The following is a 23,933-nucleotide window of genomic DNA, read 5'->3' as shown; positions in this document are numbered from 1 at the left end:
TTGGACCCCAAAATGGAATGACTCCAGCAAAGAAGTCTCCCGCCTCCTGCCCTGCTGTATCTTCTGTATCTATGACCCCCCTACGCCGTCTGTTATAGACAGTCAGAGGCTCAATTTCATGATAGTCCGCAGGGGCAGTGTAGGTGGGGGGAAGGAGAAAAGCAATGTAACAAGAGCCGGACCAGCCCTGTGGGAGCCATGTATAACCTTTATCCCCACATATGAAGTAGGTGCCCTGTGCGGCTATAAGCCGTGTATTGTTTGTTCCATTCAAATTGACTGTGTGTTTGCAGATGCTATCACCCATACGTATCTTTCCTTTACTTTGGACACAAAAAGGGGCTTTCGTTGATGCCACAAAAACAGGTGAAACAGATCTTTTTCTCCTGTCCATATACTGATAATATAACCTATTAGATCTGTTACCGTGGTCAGCATAGGCTTCCTGCTCTAGTGGGGTACCACATGCCCTGTTCTTTTCACCTCGCCAACATAAAATGTATAGGTGATATCGGAGATGAGACTGCTCTTTTGTATCCGTATTGGCCATATAGGAAGCTTTGTTTGTTTCCCACCAACCGGTACAAGAGCCTTCATAAGAAAAAGGGAGAGTGATGAAAGGCATGCTTTTGGCAACTGTGTAGGGAAGAAGACCGCACACCCAGCAGTTGGATGTGTTTATGGCCAGTTGATGTTGTTGTAAAAGGGTGATGAAAGTATTGTTCTTAAATTCATTTCTTCTGTTCTCTAAGTGTACTGGGAGCTCAACATGTGAATGTACTATGGTGGCATTGTGTGAGACAGCAGGTGGATAGAGAACATGTAAGAACCAGCCAATACTTATTACCACAATGCTCATAAAACGTACAATAATCAGAGACACTATACATCTGCTGTGTAATAACTTGCAGTACTTCTCTCTCATTTTAGTCCTTTTTTCTTTACTGTTCACTAGTCTATTCAGGTCAGACATCATGTTCAACCGCTTCACCACCGGGTGGACTTAGACAATCAAACGTCGACTGACCTTCTAGATCTCAGTTTGGAAGTGTACTCTTGCTGGGGAGTGTTCTCCAGAAAGGGGGGTTCAAAGTCTGTACTGTCTTTGTTTTTAGCAAATGTTCCGGTAGTCCCAAAGTATTTTTTACAATGACTGGCATGTAGCCACCCCTTTCTTCCCTCGACTTTGATGGCCGTTCTCGTGGTCAGCAGAACTAACTTTGGTGCCTTCCACCTGGGGTCCAGGGGGCTCGTCCGGTCAAAATTCCTCACTAGCACCCAGTCCCCTGGGGCTATGGCATGGTCCTCGACCTGTGTGTTGTCGGGGAAAGCAGCGGCAACCTGCGAACGACAAGAGAGTAGTGCAGACATCAAGGAAGCCAGGTAATCTGTAAGCATTGTACTGTCAACATCAGTTATTTTCTTAGGCATTGGTGTACCCCACATATTTGGTGGTCTGCCAAAAACCACCTCATATGGGGATAGGCCAGTTCTAGAATGAGCTACCATACGCATGTATAAGAGGGCAACCGGTAAGGCCACCATCCAATCCACGCCCTTGTCCGCACAGATCTTGCTAGCTTTGTCTTAAGTGTCTGGTTGTGTCTCTCTACCAGACCTGCTGCTTGGGGGTGCCTCACACAATGGAACTTCCAGGTATATCCTAACAGAAGGGACACCTGTTTCATGAGTTCGGAAGAGAAGGGTTGGCCGTTGTCTGAGTAAATGACACGAGGCAGCCCATATCTCGGGAAACATTCTCTTACCAACTGTTTGGCTGTTGTTACTGCAGTGTAATCAGGGACTGGGTAAGCTTCTGTCCATCTGGTTAGGGCACACACTACTACCAGGACATACTTGTAGCCTCTACATCTGTCCATTTGGATATAATCCATTTGGAGAACCTCAAAAGGGTGATCAGGGGGATGAAATCCACCCTGTTCCACTGAGATGCCTTTTCCAGGGTTGAATTGGCAACAAATCATGCAAGTCTTCACTTTCTGTTTTGCTGTCGCTCGCAAGTGTTTGTTAAACCAGATATTCTGCAGGCCATCCAACATTCTCTTCTCTCCCAATTGTGCCGGGCTATGTGCTGTCTCTATTATCACCTGTACCATAGAATCTGGGAGGAACCATGTCTTTTTGTTTTTAGTCATCCAACCCTGGTCAGTCTGGACCCCTCCTTGTTCGGTCCATTTCTTTATTTCATCTGGAGTGGCATGGGTCTGTATATCTTGTACATCTTTGGAGGGATCCCTGACTGTCATAGTCCTTGTCAATGGTAATACCTGTGAGTTTGTTATGTCAATTGGAGTCTGAGCTGTCTGTTTAGCAGTTCGGTCTGCCAGGTCATTACCTTGGGAAATGACATCTGTGCCCTTGGTGTGTGCTTTGCATTTCAGGATCGCTATGGCTGTAGGTAGGTGTATTGCTTCTAACAAGGCCTGTATGAGAGGGCCATGCTGTATCTTGGCCCCGTGTGAGGTCAGAAAACCTCTCTCCCTCCATAGTACCCCAAAGTCATGAACTACCCCAAACGCATATTGTGAATCAGTGTAGATGTTAACCCTTAACTGTTTTGCTCGTTTACAGGCTTGTGTCAAAGCAATGAGCTCTGCTGCTTGTGCTGACAGGATATCTATTCTTTGTGTCTCTATGATCTCATGGTCAGTAGTTACGGCGTATGCTGCCACTAATTATCCTGCCCCTGTTCTCATGCATGATCCATCTACATAAAACGTTATGTCAGGGTCTGGGAGTGCAACATCTGTCAAGTCTTGTCTTGGCTTCGTCACTACATTTATTACTTCCACACAGTCATGGGGTGTGGTGTCATCTGTGCTTGAGGGTAAAAGAGTGGCAGGGTTGAGTATGTTACATCTTCTAATCTCTATGTGGAGTTGAAATAGTGTCAGCTCGTATCCTGTCAATCTTGCTACAGTCAGGTGTTGCGCCTGTGTCCTATTCAGGAGAACTTCCACTGCGTGTGGTACCTGTACTGTCAGAGAGTGTCCCAGCACTATCGAGTCACTTTGTCTTATGGCCAAAGCTGTGGCCGCAACAGATTTCAAGCATGCTGGCAGAGCCTGTGCTACAGGGTCCAGTGTACTAGAAAAATAAGCACATGGCTTGTGTTTCCCTGCTTGGTCTTGTGTGAGAACAGATAGTGCTGTTCCATCCCGCTCTGTCACGAACAGGGTGAAGTGTTTCTTGTAATCAGGAGTGGCTAGAACTGGTGCTTGACATAATGCCCGTTTTAGTTCCTCAAATGCTAGGGTGTGCTCTGATATCCAAGGGAGGACGTTAGAGGTGGCCACCTCCAATGTAGTCAATTGTATGAGTGGCTTGACTATGTGGGCATACTGGGGAATCCATTGTCTGCAATAGGAAGTAAGGCCAATGAATGCACGTACTTCTTTCTGTGTTTTGGGTTGTGAAATGTTGGAAATCAATTTTATTCGTTCTTGTGTCAGCTGCCTACCCTCCTTGGACAGCAAGTGCCCTAAGTAAGCCACTTGCTGTTCACAGAACTGTAACTTCGAAGGGGACACCTTGTGCCCCTTGTCTGCCAGAAAGTGAAGGACTGTGAGGGAAGCCTTTTCACAGTCAGTTTCTGATCTTGCTGTGATGAGAATGTCATCCACGCACTGTATTAATGCTGTGTTGGTAGGCATACTTATACTGTCAAGTTGTCTCTTTAATGCCTGACTGTAAACACTTGGGCTTTCTGTAAAGCCTTGGGGAGCTCTTGTAAATTTGAAGCTGCGTCCTTTTAAACTGAATCCGAAAAGATATTGACTGTCAGGATGTATTGGAATTGCTGAAGAATGCATTGTTCAGGTCAATGACCGTGAAAAATGTTGCCTCAGAATCAATGGCAGTCAATAATGAGGAAATGTCTGGGACCACTGGGTATTGTGGGACCACGCATTTGTTCAGTTCTCGAAGGTCAACTACTAGTCTGTAAACTGGGGGTGCTTGAGGGTCTGTGCGTTTAAGAACAGGGAGGACGGGGGAGTTACACACATTCGAGTCTGTCTCCACCACCACCCCCTGTTTAATGAGTTCTTGAATTATTTTTAATAAGGCTGTTTCAGCCTCAGGTGGAATCCTGTACTGTCGTATTTGGGGTAGGACTACTCCTTCCTTAAGAGTGACCTTGTGTGGTGTTATATCCATGTAACCTACGTCAGTCGAACCTTGTGCCCATAGATACTGTGGGACATCCTGAAGTCTGGGATCAAAATCTCTAACCGTGAAATGCCCTTTGAAATCACGCAAAAACAGTCTTACTCCTTCCGGTGAGCAACAGATAACTGCACCCAGTTCTTTTAGGGTCTTTATACCTAGTAAATTTTCTGGACATGTTTTAGTGAGTAGTAGGTCTGTGGTGCGTGTCAGTGGACCCACCCCTAAAGAGACTGGTTCTGATACTTTGTTGACAATTGGCTTTCCAGAAAATCCCAGGGATATATTCTGTGAGCCCGAGAGAGGTGCCCCTGGGACCTCGTCATGACTGATGGTAGTCCTGCTTGCCCCTGTGTCAATCAGAAACTTTCTATCTTGCCCCAGCAAACGAGCATGTACATAAGGACCCTCTTAGTCCACAGGAACTGGGATCAGGGGCAAGCAATCTTCCCTCTCTAGGCTGTTTCATGAAAAAGATTGGTATTCTGGGTAGTCTGACTGCGTGTACTGATACATTTGAGGTGCAGCGGCAGCGGGCGTCTGGACCTGCTGCGGGGTGGGGGCTTGGGTCTGTTGAGTGTTGTACTGTCTGGGTGTATAGGGCCGTTCCTTTGTTTTACCTGTGGCTATATTGTGCTTTAGGACGGGGCATTCCCTTACAAAGTGACCCTGTTGTTTACAATAGTTGCAGGTCCCTTTAGTGGGTGCGGTACCATTCTTGTTCGTGTTTGCAGGTACTGTTTGGGCAACTAGCATCTTCATTTTTGTATCCTTCATGCGCTTCTTTTCTTGTTCTTGCTCTTCCCTTATTCTATTTTGGTGGTATTGCAACATCTGTAACATTTGTGAGGACCTATTTGCTTGCCAAGTACTCTCAACCTTCAGCACTCTATTTCTAATCTGAGGAAGGGAGTTATCTACCAGTTTGGTCACAAAAAGGTGGGGATAGGCCTCACTACTGTGTTTTAAACCACTGTTGACAGCGAAGCATTTCTCCAATCTAGTGTAGTAATCGCTCGTGTCTTCCTCTGGTTTCTGTTTACATGCTGAAATTGCATCCCAGTCTTCCTTTTTGGTCGTCAATAGTCTTGGTAAAATTTCTATAAGGAGTTCGGGGAGCTCCTTAATTTTTTCAACAAGGCCATCCCCCGGGGCCCTACCTGCATCTTCCGCTTGCAACTCTGCCCATTTCCACATTTTATCTCCCACATCCCAGTCTTTCTCTTTAAGTTTCTCGTAAATGCCTGCTGGTAACAAGACCTTTAGTAACCTTAGGATATCAGGGTAAGTATAGTCTCCTATACGGAGTATATCTTTTATTTCTCTGTGAAACCCCCCCGGGTCTTTATCATGGGAAGGTAACAACCTCTTCATTTCCAGTATTTCTAGTTTGGTGAGAGGGGTATAGACATATACCCGCTGCACAGTGCCATCTGTTTTTCTTATGGGGTGGACCTCTCGCAGAGGGTACTGTCCTCTGGGGCGAGGGTCGGGTGTCATTGAGGCGGACAGGAATTGTTCATATTGGAGACGCAAGTCTAAAATGGTGTTAATCAGTTCTGGGCCCTGTTTCCTCCATCTATCTAGTATTACCTTTTCCAGTATTTTATATAATTTGCCAGGGTGGTGATATTGGCTCTCATACAACGTGATCAAGTGTTGGACCATATAGATGCTGGCCAGGCATTGTTCGAGTGGTGGGAGGCTCAGGAACATCTGGGCCACTATGTCGGGATTATATACATGATGTTGGGACACCCACTGGGTGGCCGACCGAGCCAACTCCCTCTCATGTGGCGTGAGGGGTGGCTCGTCGTCCATCCAATGGTCTAGGGCTTTTTCAGTTGTTTGGAACAAATCCTCAGGAGAGATGTTTGTTTCCTTGTTAACCCTTGTTTTCTGATGTCGATGGTGTTTGGCGCCATTACAGTGCCGTGCTATGCCCAGAAAGTTCATTTTGTCTGCCGCCTCGTTGTTATCCCCTTCCTCTGACACACTAGCCCTGCCTTCCTTCTCGGCGTTACGTATTGCTAGTATTTTCTTTTTAATCTTATTCGTCATTGCTTCTGTCTGCGCTACTTTTGTCATGTTTACCATCATTGATGCTGTCACTCCACTCTATTAAACTAACCTCCACGTCCCCATCACCCTCATCACGTTCCCTGATCAGACAGTTGATAATAAAACAGAGTATGTTGTTCTTAGCTTTTACTTTTCTATTTTCCTTTGAGCTACGCATTCATGGTTCCGTCCTGTTCTGATGAACTCATACAAGGCATCTAAATGTGTATTCATATCAGGCAGTCCATCTAGCTCTGTGATGGCTTGCCTTACTCGTATTGATATGGCGCGCATTGGACCAGTAATACCTGGCTGCAAATCATATATACATCTAGGGAGTTCGACGTCATCCTTTATTTCCTTATCCCCCCCCCTTCCGCACCCCCGGAAGCCTGTTGTGGGTCCTGGACTGGCTGGGGCACGGCCTCTGGTGGGAGCGGGGGAAATGGTGCGTCTATGTAGGCTGGGGGTGGCTCTGCTAGGTAGGCGGAAAGGAACGCCTCTGGTGCCGTTGGTTTAATTTTAAGGGGTACATTTTGGGGAACTTCCTCCGCAATCTCCTCTGAGAGTACAGGGTAGATACCAGCAACAAGAGCATTTCTTTCCCTATCCATTTGTTCCGCTCGAACCTGTTCACCCTCTTCTAGTAACTCTTTTTCTTTTGCCTGTTCTGACATTTGCCTGCTTTTCTCGGCTCTTTCGGTTCTTTCAGGGCCCTCCTATTAGCCTCTTTGCGCCATAATTCAATGGCCTCTTTCTGCGAGGGCCTCGACTTCCTTTTCCATAGTTGTTCCTCTACTCTCATAATACATTCTGAATCCCATGTACCGGTAGCAGGCCATCTATGCACCGTCTCTAGATCCTTTGTGTAATCTACCCAGAGGTCTAAATAGAGAATAGCGCTGATGCCATGTTTGTTATACATAAAATGGCCGGGAGTATCTCTTGGCGGGACATTAACTGCCTCTTCTAATATTCCCTTTTTAGTGCCTATTTTACGCAATTTTGAAAACAGCGGCATGCCTAAAACCCAATTAAAACAATTTCAAACCTAAAACATATATAACATATTCCTATGCACTGAAATACAGTACAACCATACCGGTCCCGTGAAGGAGACACGTCTTTACCGTGTTCATTAAATGAACCCGTCTTTATGCGTTCTCAGTGGTACTCACCGGGAAGCAGAACTTGAAGACCTGGTCATCGGACGCTTGACGCTTGCGCAGGAATGGCGGACCTCTGAAGACCTCGGACTCGGCTCTCTTACGGGTTGGGCTCTGGGTCAGGACGCTCCGCAATCTTCCTCACCGCCTCGTGTGGATGTCTGGTCGCAGTCCGCCTCCTCCGTGGGCCTGAGGGAGTTGGCGGGAAGTCCCGCTGGCGTGTACACTTGAAGTCCGTCTAGGCTGTAGAAGGGGGCAGGGGCCGGACCTACATCGCCGGCGCTTGGGGAAGGGGATGCGTCCCTATTCGGGCGCCAGAAAATGTGGTAAATAAATTATTTACACTATCATAATTTCTATAAATGCAAAAAAGGGTCAAATATAAATGAGGAGCAGAGTCCGTGGTGTTAGAGTCAATGGGCTTTATTGCATTAACTCGTGTTAAGGGAGAGCTCCAGCACCAAGCGGGCACAGGAGTGGTTTGAGCTTTATTCACAGAGTACAATATTTATACATTCTTTGCATACATAGGGAGGAGCCCTCCAAGCAGAAGGAAAGAAAAAGATATGAGCATGTAGGCGTTCACTGTAATGAGTCATAGGTGGGTGGGTGCATAGAGGGGGCAGCAAGGTCAGTTAAAACTCGCACTGCCTGTTTGCGTAACTTTATCAGACCCTTCCACGAGGGCTGTTTCCTTTCTGTTGGTTAGGGAGGGCCCTGTGTGTCAGAGTGACTAGCATGTCTGGTCTTATCTCTAGCTCGGGCAGCATGCAGATTGCTCTCATCTGTAGAAGTGTTGCTGCTTCATACTAGCAGTTGGTTTGGCCCTTCCTGTCCACACCCCTTGTGTAACTGTCTTGGAGGTTTCCCTTGACATGGGCCCCACTTATCTCTGAGAGCCGAGGGCTTCTGCTCAGCTCCTGCTCGGGCCGGAATGCAGCTTTATAAGGTCGACCCTTGTTTGATACTGTTAAGACACCCCGGGCTGGGCCTCTTCTCCGTGACTGCTCAGCAAAGATATCTAATGTGCTGCAGAGAAATGTAACGTGTGCCCTTTTCAGGGTCTGGCATGGAGGGGCTTGGTGACAGAGAAATAAGGCCTCTGAATGTAAAGTAATGCAGGGGTTTTTATTCAACATGGCAGATGGTGAGAGGGTAGCGCGTGGGGGCACAAATACATATAAATATGTAATTTTCTTCAAGTATGTGATTTGCTTCCCCTGCACCTTCTTTTCTGCCAACTCCCCTTGCCCAACTGCCACCCCGCTGGTATCCATGTGGCCCTCGGTCACATCACAGACCAAATTTATTGGCCCATGGGAAAAGGTTTGCGAGTACCCGTTGTCTATTCAAACAATCACAACACATTAAAAATACCTGCAAGCCAGTGGTTAACTGAGGCTGACCCAAATCCCACTCTTTCCATACATCTTCTTATTATACTTTTGTACAGGAATCATCCAAACAGCCAAAGCTGTCTGTAGCTAGACTTAAAAAAAACAGTCCGACAGGTCGGTCATGCTGTCACTGAAGCAGCTCTCATCATGGACCGGAGCTGCCCTGGGGTAAAACAAATAAACTTGGTATGGAACTTTCAATATGTTAGGTCATTGGCAGCTGGGTTGATGGAGGCAGTTCTATGCTGCCTCAGCTGTATGGCAGCTGTCCCCAATATGCTTCCAATGACAAACCTTTGAGTCTTTTATCTTGGCACAGAATGGAAGGTGTCTTGTACATGGTTTAAATATAGACCGAATTAATACTAATAACAGAAGGTGATGGTTTCCTAACAGTAGATTGAATCCCCATCTACATTTCCCATTCTGCCTATGCATCCCTTAGGCATGCCACCTTCTGGTGACACTCCCATGGATACAACAGAATTCTGGGACATCACTAGAGTATACACCACAGTCAATTAGGTCAAAGAAGAATACCCACTTATCAGTAGCAATCCTATATTTTCTTACACATACGTTTAAAGAACTGAAACAATATTCTAAAGAATGAGTACAAATCATGTCATTACAATCGTGCTTTTGTTTAAGTATAGAGATGTGGCGAGTGGGCAATAACAATCAATTAAGTAAAATACTTTTTGTTTATGCACTATAGGAAGAACTCTTGAAAGAAAATGTTGCTGGTATTAAAACTGAGTTGATTTCAATAAAAGATGCATACGATCAACTTCAAGAAAGTCACCGCAAGTTATCATCCACGTTGCTTAAAGATGTTGATCAGGTGATACGACTGCAAGTAAAAAACTGGTTGGCCATAAAAAACAAAAGTTATTGTTGTAATACTTTATTCGATAAAAATATCATAAAAGTACAGACATGCAAAAATACATAAGACAATTTATCAAGTATTACAATTTCATTAAGAAAGGTCATTGTTACTATGTTATTTTAAAAAGGGACATTAGAAAACAATGTACAGTCTGCTATTTCAGTGCATATTCAATTTTTTCTTAACTTCGTACATCCGGTTTCTTCAATCAGTTTTACAAAATTGCAACAGTTTCTGATGAAAGTTTCATTACATTCGCCAGACAGAATCGCAGATTATTTTCTGCAAGCAATAGCCACTCACCTCTGCCAGGTGGTGCAGAATGACGCTGCATGACGTCAGATATAGGGTTGTGGCGACCATGGAAGTAGTTTTAATAGTGCAAATAAGGCAACAACAGCACTGGCGATCTCAGTTTTTGTTTTACATAACTCTTTTTCCAGAGCCAGCAAACAGGTTTCAGGGTTCTTTTTTTGCATTTTTTACACAACCTTTATAATTGTATTTAATCTTCAAAGTCTTCAGGATTCAGACCCTGTTGAGATTGTCCCAAACAAATGTATGTTACCGACCAGCACACTCAAAGCGTCTGACTCTTTGGCCGAAAATATGATGCATTGCCCTGTGATGTATGGTTTCACATGCACCCCAGGGCTATTAAGAAGCAAAATTTCTGATGGTCTCTTCGCAAGAAAAGTAAAAAAAAACCTTCAGAGAGGACGGGTCTTGGACCAGATCCCTGAATTATTCTCAGAGAAATCATCACAAAACATAAGAAAGAAAACTATTGAACGCAAAAAAACACACAGGAAATCCATAGGCTAATCCACTCCAATTTATGAGCTGATGAATGTTCCTTCAGAATTTCCCCCAGATACGTCCCTCCACCCCTAGGGTCCCTTGGAAGCAGACTCCTCCCTTTCAGAAGGCCACATTCCCTGTTTTCATCAAACCTTCCTCAGGTAGACCTATCAGGGGAACCATGAAAAGTCAGGAATTTGGCTTCGTATGACAGTTTCAATGCTGATGATTTTGGGCCCGATATTGGCTTCCCCTCCAAAACCATTGATGTTCGTAATGAAGACTAAATTGAAGTTGGATGTAAAACATTTTGCCCTGTTATCAACCTCAGCTTCCTCTTCAGGAATAACAAAGGGGAATATTATCAAGAATGGTGTTAAAATTATCGCCGCTTTAGATGCAGGAAACTGCTGCTAAAGCGGCGATAATTGGCTTGATAATATGCCCTCGCGAATTCTCATAGAAGCCCAGGTTCTGATGTGAACCTGGGCTTCTATGAGAATTCACAAGGTCATATTATAAAGCCCATTATCGCCGCTTTACCAGCAGTTTCCTGCAGCTAAAGCGGCGATAATTTTAACGCCGTTCTTGATAATATGGCCCAAAATTTCCAATGATATCAGATTTGATTACAAAATTGACATCATTAACATTTACGGAAAAAACAGAGGTAATTGTAAAATCAGGCACCAAAAAACAGAGGGTATCTTTGGGAGAGGGAATTCCTCAGATCTCACCTGCAAGGTGCAACTTTCTTTTCTCTTTTGTTTGGTATTAGACCTGATTCAATTTTCTATTGAATCTCAATCAGGATTTCCAAGGACACTGCATTGGATCTTCAGTGGTGTATGGTAGACAGCAACCTTTCTCAGGAAAACAGTTCCACCTTTCTCTTCCAGTGGCAACAGTCATCCCAGATTGTGCCACCCTAGGGTGGGGAGCCCATCTGGAGGAACTGGAGATCAGAGGCATCTGGTCATCTTAAGAACAGATCTTGCATATCAATCTGTTGGAATTGCTGGTGATAAGTCTAGCTCTCAAGGCCTTTCTCCCTTCCCTTTGTGGTCAATCAGTTCAGATTTTACTGGACAAGACCACCTCAATGTGGTATTTCAACAAGCAAGAGAGAGTTGGGTTGTTTTTTCTCTGCAGAGAAGCTCTACGACTCCGGTCCTGGGCTCAGGACCATCAGATTTGCATAGCATCACATCACTTTTCCTCAATGCTAAAGGTACAAGCAGACAGTCTTAGTCGGTGTCATCTAGCAGATCACGAGTGGCGTCTCCATCAGGATGTAGTACAAGCCATCTTCCAACTTTTGGGGGCTCCTCAAATAAACCTGTTTGCCACTAAAGAGAACACTCACTGCCTGACATTCTGCACCCTCCAGTGTCCAATGCAGAGAGCATTGGGGGATACATTTTGATTAACTACATTTGGGTAACTACTTTATGTGTTACCTCTCATACCCTTAATTATTCAGGTGTCGAGGAAGATTTGCCTCAATGGGCCCAAGTAATCTTAATTGCCACAGACTGTCACTGTTTGGTACAGAGACCTGATTCGTCTGTCCCTGCACTCTCAGGTCCGGCTCGACCTCCTCTCACAAATGAAGGGGAAGGTTCTACACCCCCACCTGTTGGAGTAGAAGAACATGTTTTAGCATTGTTTTACATAAGTTAGCATTCGCAGCCCCATTTTGTGTATGGACGCCATTTTGTATCATGATCAAAATTAATTCTTTGCCATGTCCTAGAAGCAGCCTTCTCTAGATTATCTTTCTTCGGAGCTGAGTTTTGCTACACTAATGAATGCACTGTTCATATTAGCGCATACCTTTCCTTTAGATGTAAGCCTTCTCCCACTTGCCTAGTGGTGTGTTAGGACTGGTGGGCGTGATAAATGTCAGCGAAAACATTGTCATCTTCTCCAAGTCGCTAGAAGAACACCATATTCGCCTAAGAGTTACCCTAAGGAGACTGGTGGAGCAAGTCCTGACACTACACAGAGCTAAATGTGACTTCTATGCCAACGAGGTTGAGTTCTTTGGATACAGATTCTCCACGAAAGGTCTACAGGTAGATCCAGCGAAGGTGGAAGCTATCCGGGCAGCATCTATTCCCCAGTCACAGTCAGAGGTTCGAAGTTTCTTGGGGATGGCCAATTATTATGGTAGACTTATTCCGCAACTTGCAACACTGTCGGAACCACTCAGGAGGTTGACGAAGAAAGATGTGCTGTGGCAATGGCCCGATGAAGAAGCCTGAGCGTTCAACAACATTAAAAGTGCACTGCTTCAAGGGACCACCGTGGCATACTTCTAACCAGGGACAGCAACAGAGCTAGTAGTGGATGCCAGCCCAGTGGGTTTGGGGGCAGTGTTGCTCCAAAAGAACACACAAGATGAGTGGGTGTCCATCGCCTATGCCAGTAAAGCACTCACGGCTGTGGAGACTAGATATGCTCAAATCGAGAGAGAGGCTTTGGCAATCCGCTGGGGGTGCCAACACTTTGATATTTACCTGTGTCGACACACATTTCCGGTGGTCACTGATCATAAACCATTGGTACCACTGTTCACAGGACCTGCCCGCAATGGCCCACCCCGAATAAAACGCTGGGCTGTTCAAATACAACATTACTGGTTCGAGGTGGTATATCACCCAGGAGCTAATAATCCTGCGGATCACTTGTCAAGTCATCCATTGGCACTTTTCTCCGGGAACAAGGGAGAAGTGGACGAAGGAACAGAATCATTTGTGCAATAAATTGTGGATGCGGCGTGTCCGCAGGCGTTGTCCCTGGAGGAAATCCAAGAGGCCACCAAAAATGATGGGCATCTACAAAACGTCAGGTGGACCCTACATAACCATCATTGGAAGTGGTTTCTGCAGGGGTCTGGAAGGTTGACAGATGAAGAAAGAGAGAGCTGTGAGAGCGTGTGGAGGTGTCGAGAAGAGCTAAGTGAAGCAGGAAATGGAGTAATCCTCAGGTGCACCCGGTTGGTGATGCCAGCGAAACTCTGGAAAAGGATAGTGGACCTGGCCCACCAGGGCCATCAAGGAGTCAAAAAAACAAAGGATCATCTTCGGTCCAAAGTATGGTTTCCGGGGGTAGACCACATGGTGGATGAAAAGGTGCAGGATGCCACGCTTCTTTAATCACAGGAGCCGATCAACCAGTGGCTCCTATCATCACTGAGGGGCCCAGCCAGAAGCTGTGGACTTAAGTGAGCCTGGACTTTGGAAGTTTCCGTGATGGAAGGCACACTGTCGTAATGGTGGACAGTCATTCCAAATTTCTGGTGGTGGAGGTGGTAACATCCACAGCATTTGACTGCATTAACCTGGTGCTAGACAAGATATTTGATACTCACGGATAATGGACTGCCTTTTCAGGGATAAGACTTAAATGAATATCTGAATCAACACATTTTTAAACATCGCAGAGTGACACCCCAATGCCTCAGGCCAACGGCGATGTAGAGAGACTTATGAGGACCCTAATTAAAGCATTGAGGATTGGAGTAGACCAGACGGAGAACCAGGAGAGTTGCCTGCATCGCTTCCTAAGGGCCTATCAGCAAACCCCACACTGTACCACCCGGTGTGCTCCCAGTGACAAACTTATACATTTTTGAAAAGTAGACACCCAGGGGAGTTTAGGATGGGGTGACTCAACTGCCTCCCACCAGGTTCTGTTACCCAGAATCCCTTGCAAAGCTAAAAAACTTGACAAAAAAAACACATTTTCCTCACATTTCTGTGGTGGAAAGTTCTGGAATCTGCGTGGATCAACACATTTCCACCCACCCCGTGTTCCCCCAGGTCTCCCAAAAAAAATGGTACCTCACTTGCCTGGGTCTGCCTAGTGCCTGCGACAGGAAACAGCGCAAAACGCAACGTGTTCGCACTGCAATTTCGCTGTGAAAACTGGCCCTTTTTTGGCAAAGTTTCTACCTTTTGTTTTTGAACCCTAGATCTGCCGGCACATAGGGAAACCTAGCAAACCTTTCTGAAAACTAGAGACCCAGGGGAATTCAGGATGGGGTGACTCAACTGCCTCCCACCAGGTTCTTTTACCCAGAATCCCTTGCAAAGCTAAATAATTGTCAAAACAAACGCATTTTCCTCACATTTCTGTGGTGGAAAATTCTGGAATCTGGGTGGATCAACAAATTTCCACCCACCCGTGTTCCCCAAGGTCTCCTGAAAAAAATGGTACCTCACTTGCCTGAGTCTGCCTAGTGCCTGCGACAGGAAACAGCGCAAAACGCAACATGTTCGCACTGCAATTTCGCCGTGAAAACGGGCACTTTTTTGGCAAAGTGTCTATCTTTTGTTTTTGAACCCTAGCTCTGCCGGCACCCAGGGAAACTCAGCAAACCTATACATTTCTGAAAACTAGACACCCAGGGGAATTCAGGATGGGGTGACTCAACTGCCTCCCACCAGGTTCTGTTACCCAGAATCCCTTGCAAAGCTAAATAATTGTCAAAAAAACACATTTTCTCACATTTCTGTGGTGGAAAGTTCTAGAATCTGCGTGGATCAACAAATTTCCACCCACCCCGCGTTCCCTAAGTTTTCCCGAGAAAAATGGTACCTCACTTGCCTGGGTCTGCCTAGTGCCTGCGACAGGAAACAGAGCAAAAAGCAACATGTTCGCACTGCAATTTCGCTTTGAAAACGGGCTCTTTTTTGGCAAAGTGTCTACCTTTTGTTTTTGAACCCTAGCTCTGCCGGCACCTAGGAAAACCTAGCAAACCTATACATTTCTGAAAACTGGACACCCAGGGGAATTCAGGATGGGGTGACTCAACTGCCTCCCACCAGGTTCTGTTACCCAGAATCCCTTGCAAAGCTAAAAAATTATCAAACAAACCGCATTCTCCTCACATTTGTGTGGTGGAAAGTTCTGGAATCTGCGTGCATCAACAAATTTCCACCCACCCCCTATTCCCCCAGGTCTCCCAAAAAAAATGGTACCTCACTTGCCTGGGTCTGCCTAGTGCCTGCGACAGGAAACAGCGCAAAACGCAATGTGTTCGCACTGCAATTTCGCTGTGAAAACTGGACCTTTTTTGGCAAAGGGGTGGGTGAAAATTTGTGTGAGCCCAGTGATGCAACACTTTTAAACACAAAAATGTTTGAAAAAAATTAATTATTTCAGCTACATTTAAAGTCTGCTAGGGATTCTCAGAAAAGGAACGTTGGAGGATCCATGCAAGCCATACCCCCTTGAATGCCCCCAGATGTCTACTTTCCTGTGTGGGTATGCTAGGTTTCCCTAGAAGGCAACCGAGGAAGGAGTGAAAAACCCATGTAACCCCCCTAGCTAAACCAATTCGTTTTGACAAAATTAGTTGTTTACTTGTGCAGCGTGACAATTTGGGCGCAATATTGCAAGGAAAATATGACGGACATTGTGAGTTTTGCAGGATATTGTGGATACAATTAATTGTTAGATTTCACCAGAGAGACATCACCATGTTGTCCCATGGATTTTCAATAATATCTACAATTGGCAGGTTATTCGTAAGCGGAATGTACACCTTGGCACAGAGACTAAGAAAAACAAGATCTCTACACAGCCATCTATCCCTCAAACATACACACATACTGGTTGGATTTGGCACGAGGGCGAGTGATGATTCAGTATATATAATTTTATTAACAAGAGATTTCACAAAAATGAAATGCACTGTCAATTACATGGACAAAATACACTGAACCAATGACTCGCAGCTCGTGAGCTGTAAAGCCACTTCAAGGCACCAACCGCTTTACAGGCCATTCACACACCTTTCATACCTGATACACAGAAGACAATTCACACCACCAGGCACAAAAGCAACACATCACAACATTTACAAAAAAAGTGAGAAGTTGCGTCCTGCTTAAAAAAAAAAACCAAAAAAACCCACTGACAACAAGTATTCAAACACACACACATACTGGTTGGATTTGGCATGAGGGTGAGTAATGGTTCAGTATATACCATTGTATTAGCAAGTGATTTCACAAAAAATGAAATACACTGTTAATAATGGAAAGGACAAGAAACTGAACAATTGACTCACAGCTCGTGAGCTGTAAAGCCACGACAAGGCACCAACCGCTTTACAGGCCATTCATACACCTTTCATACATGTGACACTTACAAAACATTCACACCGCCAGCCGCAGGCCCATCACATTAAAAAACTCGCACCAGCAGACAGCGCCATTCAAGAGCCCATCACTTTCACACGCCCACATTCCTGACACAGCAACTACACAAAATGATGGACTGCGTGGAGTGGCACTCAGCTAGCAGTGTGTGTAGTGACCAACAGAAAGCAAATACTCACACACCGCCAGCCGAGCGCCAGTCCACCCACACCACCATCCAAGCACCAGTCCACACACACCGCCAGCCAAGCACCAATCCACACACACCGCCAACCACACACCAATCCTTGCACTCTGCCAGCCAAGCACCAGTCTACACACACCACCAGTCAAGTGCCAGTCCACGCACACCACCAGCCAAGCACCAGTCCATACACACCGCAAGGCAAGCACCAATCCACACACACTGCCAACCACACACCGATCCTTGCACTCTGCCAGCCAAGCACCAGTCTACACACACCACCAGTCAAGTGCCAGTCCACGCACACCACCAGCCAAGCACCAGTCTACGCACACAACCAGCCAAGCGCCAGTCCACGCAGCCCGCCAGCCAACCACCAGTGCACGCACACCACCAGCCAAGCACCAATCCTTGCACTCCACCAGCCAAGCACCATCCACTCACACCGCCAGCCAAGCACCTAACCATGCACTCCGCCAGCCAAACAAAAATCCACACACACCACCCGCAAAACACCAATCCATGCACTCTGCCAGTCAGACACCAGTCCACGCACACCACCAGCAAAGCGCCAGTCCACGCACACCGCCATCCAAGCACCAGCCTGCACACACCACAATCACATTTAGAATTCTTTTTTTCAAAATAACACTAACCAATTGGAAATACCTACAAATCTGCAAACACAAATTCTAAAACTAAGCACATTGCACTAATGCCAATCCTTGAAACAAACTACATTTATTTACAGAATATAGACCAGGTAATTCACTTTACAGCCCATTAAAAGTCCCAAAACTTCTTTTGCGTGTGGTACGATTTAAAACAAGCTGACACACACAATCCAGGCTTAGAAGGACAGTCAGGGCAGTACATACGAGACTCCTTCCGCACGCCTCTTCGCCAACAAACTCTACATCTTCTAGTCGGAAAGTCTCTTGCGGATGTGGGAGGAATGTATTCAGGAAAGTGGCGATCTTTCAATCTAGCCACATCCTCCACCACTCCAAATCTAGGAACACTTGCCTGTTCCACTAGTACAAGGCTGCCTATTATAGACTCCTGAAACTTAACAAAAGGCATCTTCGACTCAGGACAAGACTTCTGGAACACAACAAAGGCATTAAAGGATGCCAAGTGGAAAAGATGGATAGCCAACTTCTTGTACCAAATGTAAGCCTTTCGAAGAGGAGCATAAGGTTCTAACCTCTGATCTACGCTGTCAACACCACCCATGTACTTATTGTAATCTAAAATGCACACAGGTTTGCACACTTCAGCACCCTGACCCCAAACAGCCACAGGTACAGTGCTTTGATCATGGATAGTAGTCAGCATGTACACATCTCTCCTGTCTGAAAACTTCACAGCTAGAAGCTTCCCACATCGCAATGCACTAGACTGTCCTCACACAAGCCTTTTGCAAACAAGTTTCTTTGGGAAACCTTTACGGTTACAGCACATTGTGCCACAAGCAACAGTGCCCACTTTGACCAATTCCTTGAACAACCGAACACCAGTGTAGAAGTTATCTACATATAAATGGTGGCCTTTGTTAAATAATCCTCTACCTAGTTCCCACACAGTTTTCTCAGTCACTCCAAAAGTGGAAGGACAACCAGGAGGGTTAATGCTGGACTCCTTACCAGTGTACACCCTGAAATTGTAGACATATCCAGTCCCACTTGAGGTTCTGTAAATTACGAATTCGTTCGTGCTCAGCCTCCATTTTGTAGTCGCCGCCATTTTATGTTGCCCTCACTCAGGCAGCGCGGCGAACGCGATGTTTTTGTCGTTTTTGCATTCACGTGTCAGGTTGCTTCTTTGCTTATATTTACTAACGAGTGTCAGGGTCTGGCCGAGTACACTAATTCCTGTCTGAGCTGATTAATCCCCATCCGGACTATTTGTTGGTTCGCACCATTCTTTCCTTTAAGTTATCTTATCTGCTGTCCTTCGCTAAACGTCTCATGCATTCTCCTGTTTCACGGCTGTCCTTCTAACACATACAGCTGTGTTTTCTCTACGCGTAAATTGAATTGTGTGTGGATTGGTTTGTTATTTGCTTAAGGGGTCAAGTGACAGACACAACCGGGAACTTGAGTTACTTTGGGCTTAAAGCATTGTTTATAACATTTGTCTATGTCTCATGCTCTTGTATGATTGCATTTTGCATTGTATTGTTCCATATATAAACCTGTGCGCCACGGAGTTAAGTGGCAGTCTCTTTTGAACCTCGTTTTACCGACGACTTCTAAGACCACTGTACTAGCTGCAGCTAATAAATACCATCTTCTACGCCAGACGAAGAGTCCGTGTCTCTGTTTCTGACAAGGCAGGTGAATCCCGGGGATTTTAGGCGTACCCTGCGCCGCCGGGCCTTAAGGCTGCTCCACACTGTCACACAGCATATACAGTTTGATTCCATAGCGTGCCCTCTTACTAGGAATGTATTGCCTAAAACCCAAGCGGCCCTTGAACAATAGCAAAGACTCATCCACTGCAATTTCTTTACCAGGAGCAAAGATCTCAGAAAAACGATCAACAAAGTGATCAAGGACAGGCCGAATCTTAAAAAGACGGTCACAATCAGGGTGATCGTGTGACAACCATTATCAACGAAATGCATCATCCGAAGAAGAAACATATACCGATCACGACTCATGACTGCTGGAAATATAGCTGTTGCCATCAAGGGACTAGTGGACCAATATGAAGACATTGATGGCTTCCTTAGCAAGCCCATCAAAAAAGTTAATCCCAAAAAACTTCTTCATCTCTTCAACATTTGTGGGATCCATCGGGTAGCTCTAGAATGGGGCTTAAGGCTGGCACTGTTGTCCCTCAAATACTGTTCTGCATACAAATTAGTTTGCTCAACAATCTCTTGCAAAAACACATCGTCAAAAAACAACTGAAAAAAATGTATTGGCAGAAAATTCTCAGTATTCACTCTACTCCCAGGAACACCAGTGAAATCTGGTAATGCCGGCTGCACCATGCCAGGGGGATCCCAGAGGCCATCCCTATCAATGGGAGGAGCAGCCACCCCAGCCTGCAGCCCAGAAGCATCTTGCTGCAGTACACCAACGGGAAGCCTAACAGCCACAGATACTTCTGGCTGCACAACACCAACAGAAAACCTAGCATCCCCAGTGGGCTCTTGCTGCACTACACCAACGGTAAGCCTAGCAGCCTGAGATGCTTCTTGCTGCACTACACAACCGGGAAACCTAGCAGCCCCAGATGCCTTTTGCCGCTCTACACCAATGGGAAGCCTGACAGCCCCAGATGCCTCTTGGCGCACCACAGCAATGTGAAGCCTTTTGGGCGCAGCCTGCAGCCCACATGCCTCTTGCCGACGTAAAAAAAAGGGAAACCTTGCGGCCCTAGGCAGCAGCCCAGATGCATCAATGTCCTCCTCTACCATGGGCACTTCATCAGCACTAGAAGAAGATTCATCATCCGATGATTCCACGCGAAGAGAAAACTCACTGCCTGAATCTTCTTCACCTACCTCTGGGTCCGAATCGGAGTCAGTCTCTGAACCATGGTCAGAAGAAGACTCAAAAAGCAAACCAAGAACCTGCTGAGCAGTAATCCTGTGACTAGCCATTATCCTTACAAAGCAAGAAGACTGCACACACAAGTGAACTACAACCTACACTGTGCAAAGTAAGAAGTAAACAAGGTAAGGCTTTCACACAAAGATCTATACAATCCTAAACAATTTAACTCTCACCAAATATAGCTACACTCACCAGCACCTACTCTGCTGAGACACAGCAAAAAGAAATGATATCCCACTAGAAAGAAAAAAAAAGTACAGATTAGACAACAAAGTACACATCAAGCACTAATGCTAAAAAAAATAAACAAACAAAAAACACAGAGCCACACAAACTGCTATAAGTACACCTTTTACAAAAACATATTCATCTAGGGAAAGTAGTACAAAATACATTCACTTACCAAGCACATGCAACTACACAAGCTGCAAAACCAGCAGTAACAGAACCGCAACCTACAACAATTCAAACAGCAAAAGCCTGGAACAAGACTAAAATAGAGAAGAAAAAAAAATTACTACTACATTTCGCAAACAATATAACTATTAAAAAAACAACACACAAATTTGCCCCCCAAATTTACATTCGCCCAGATGGGCCATCAAATAGGGCTTAGACCAATGCGGTTTAGGTGAGGTTTTCCATCAAGACACTGGTTAAATTTTTGGATGTTTTTTCCTGCCTACCCCCTTTGGTGCCAGTTGGTGTTTTGGTCCTAACTGTACCCCCCTCACACGGGGGCAGTAAGGACAAAAAAAGGATGACTGGCACCAAGGGAGGCAGCCAGTAAAAAACATCCAAAAATATAACCATCCTTTGAAAGCAAGCCTTCCCCAAGGGCTCACTTCCACGCACTACAAAACACAATCCCTAGGGCCTAGTGGGCCAAAAAACAGAAAAGAAAAGGGCTAATTCGCCCCCAGGGGGGTGGGGGTGGAGCTGAAACACATTCCTAAAACAAGTTGCCTCTAGGAAGCAAACCTTGCCCAAGGGGTCACCACCATTACAAACAAAAAAATCCCTGGTGTCTAGTGGCGTATTTCTGCCACCCCCCCCCAGGGGGCACAAAAGCTGAAAAAAAAGACCTAAATGCCACCGGGGGGGGGCAGAAAATGTAAATCTACATTTGACCCCCACCTGGAAGTGACCCTTGCCCAAGGGGTCACTTCCATTGCAAAAAAAACAATCCCTGGTGCCTAGTGGCATTTAAAAAAAAACGGGCCTATTTGCCCCCGGGGGGGTCAGAAAATGTACATAAAAAATTAAGCCCCCTCCTGGATGTGACCATTGCACAAGGGGTCACTATTACCTTGCAAACAAAATATCCCTGGTGCTAGTGGCGATTTTCTGTCCCCCCTGGGGGCAAACCGGCCAAAAAACGGGCCAATTTTCCCCCAGGGGGGGCAGAAAATCAAATACAAAATTATTATCCACCAGGAAGCGACCCTTGCCCAAGGGGTCACTTCCCAAAAAAAAATAATGCCCCAAAACATATCCCTGGTGCTAGTGGGAAATTTCTGCCCCCCCTGGGGGCAAAGCGGCAGAAAAAACGGGCCGATTTGCCCCTAGGGGGGGCAGAAAATCAAAAACATGATCACAGCCCACCTGGAAGCGACCCTTGCCCAAGGGGTCGCTTCCTATAAACTAAATTTAAATCCCTGGTGCTAGTGGTGGGCATTTCCGCCGCACAACTGCGACGCTGTGCGCGATCATGAGGCAGAAATGCCCTGCAAAGAATCATCGGTGGAGCGGAAAATCTCTTTCCTCTCCCCTGATGCCTCCATGCGGCCCCAAACCCCCCCCAGGCACGCAAAAACCGTACCTTACTCCTCGGCGCTCAGGAAGCAAATGGCTTCCCGAACGTCCTGATGACGTCAGCACACGCTGTGCGCGCTGACGTCACGGGATTCCCATGGGGAGTGGCGGGGGGGGCAGCGGACGCTTTTCCGCTGCCATCCCCATTACAACGAGCGCGATCGGGCACCCTCGGGGGGAGCGCCAGCGCTTCCCCCAAGGGTAAGGCTCATGATGAGCTGGGCTCGTCATCAGCGCACGACCAGTGTGCACCATGACGAGCTCAGCTCGTCATCAGCGTGGAAAGGGTTAAAACACATCTGTGCTTAGCATATAGTGTGCCGCCCAACTGATATTTTGCTGGTTCTGTCATTGTATATAGATATATGATACAACAAGTAACATTATACCTACAAGAAGTCAGGACTTTTGGCTTTGTCAGTGGTTGTTAGTTGCATAAGATAAATAGGCAGCAACTACAGCTTGTATAGAATATTGAAAAAGCTTCCACTTGAAGCCCTGGTGACACCATGACAATGTTGCAGCTTCTGAGTTTCAAAAAGAGAAGGGAAATCCAGAGAGAAAATTACTCTCTTAAGGATTTCCCTTTCCCTACACCGCTCACCTAGCATGACGTCATGCTGTAACTTCTCCACTAGTGAGAAGTGAGCAGTGTGAGCACACGCACATTATGTGCCTGCTGTCATTGCAGTGTGGAAAAAAACGGACCTCTTGTGCCAGGGCACAAAACAGAGCCTGATAGAGAACCGTTTCGAGGCCCCATTTAAAAAAACTGCTGGTGCTCAGACCCAGCCCACTTAAAGCCCTGTATACATGAATATGGGCGATGGAAAAAGCAGAGGTTCTCAGATGATGGAAGGAGTTAGCCAAACGCTGCCCTGTGACGTGATAGAGGAGGTTGACAACCCCAGTCCAGTAACTCCCCAGGAACCCAGAGGACCATAATATTAGATAGGACCACATTAGGACAGCTATACCGAAGGCAAAGTGAGGAGGCTTCCTGATAATTTTTGGAGATACAACGAGGCGTGGGATATGCCATGTTTACTATATGGAATGTATTTAAAGCATGAATCACGGAACATCTTATACGGGTATGAAAGACTTTGGTGCCATTCCGAGTCATGTAGTGGGTGGCCCATTGTCCTCTTCCCATTTTCCTCGGAGAAAGCCCCTAGATTGGTCTCAGTGTTGCGTTTGGTAAAGCCATCGGAACAGGTGTGTGATGTCTCCCAATGTGTACTTCAGGGTTGAATTAAGATAAAAAATCGGCCGGGGTACACCAAAAAAAAGTGGTCCACGGGGTACACCAAAAAAAAGTGGTCCATATTTGCGTATTGCCTTTCCGTAAAACACAACTTCATCGAAGTTTTATGATAAGAAAGGGGCTGGGGCATGTTTTATTAACGGCATTTAGATTAAAAAAATGCACAGATTAGTTCACACTGCTGAGCCACACATGAATGCAAGCGAGACCACTTTTGCTCAGACCCACTGCCCCCGCTCAATCAGCATACATTAATGGGCCCGCCCAACAAGAGAAACGAGAGACACCTCTGCCCATCTGTCTCCAGAAAGGCTACTCAGGTACCTACTGGGCTGCTGGCGCCATTCTAACAGCACAGACAGCCCCCAGGCTGCGCACAAAAGCAGCCCACAGCTAGAACTCGGCTACCGGCCCCTTCGG

The 23,933-nt window shown here is 46.1% G+C and overlaps 1 protein-coding gene across 1 annotated transcript in view; it reads left to right on the top strand.

The window, feature by feature from the left end:
* CCDC73 (coiled-coil domain containing 73) overlaps window positions 1–23,933 on the top strand; it is a 2,033,683-nt gene that overhangs the window by 1,762,138 nt on the left and 247,612 nt on the right. Inside the window, exon 14 of the mRNA XM_078682465.1 lies at window positions 9,531–9,656. Within this exon, the coding sequence (XP_078538591.1) occupies window positions 9,531–9,656 (126 nt within the window). The remainder of the gene's footprint in view (window positions 1–9,530; window positions 9,657–23,933) is intronic.

Source organism: Lissotriton helveticus, chromosome 3_1 (genome assembly GCF_964261635.1).
Source record: "Lissotriton helveticus chromosome 3_1, aLisHel1.1, whole genome shotgun sequence".
In the NCBI taxonomy this organism is placed as follows: Eukaryota; Metazoa; Chordata; class Amphibia; order Caudata; family Salamandridae; genus Lissotriton; species Lissotriton helveticus.
The sequence above is the reverse complement of the archived record's forward strand: the minus strand, read 5'-3'. Positions and strand labels throughout refer to the sequence as shown.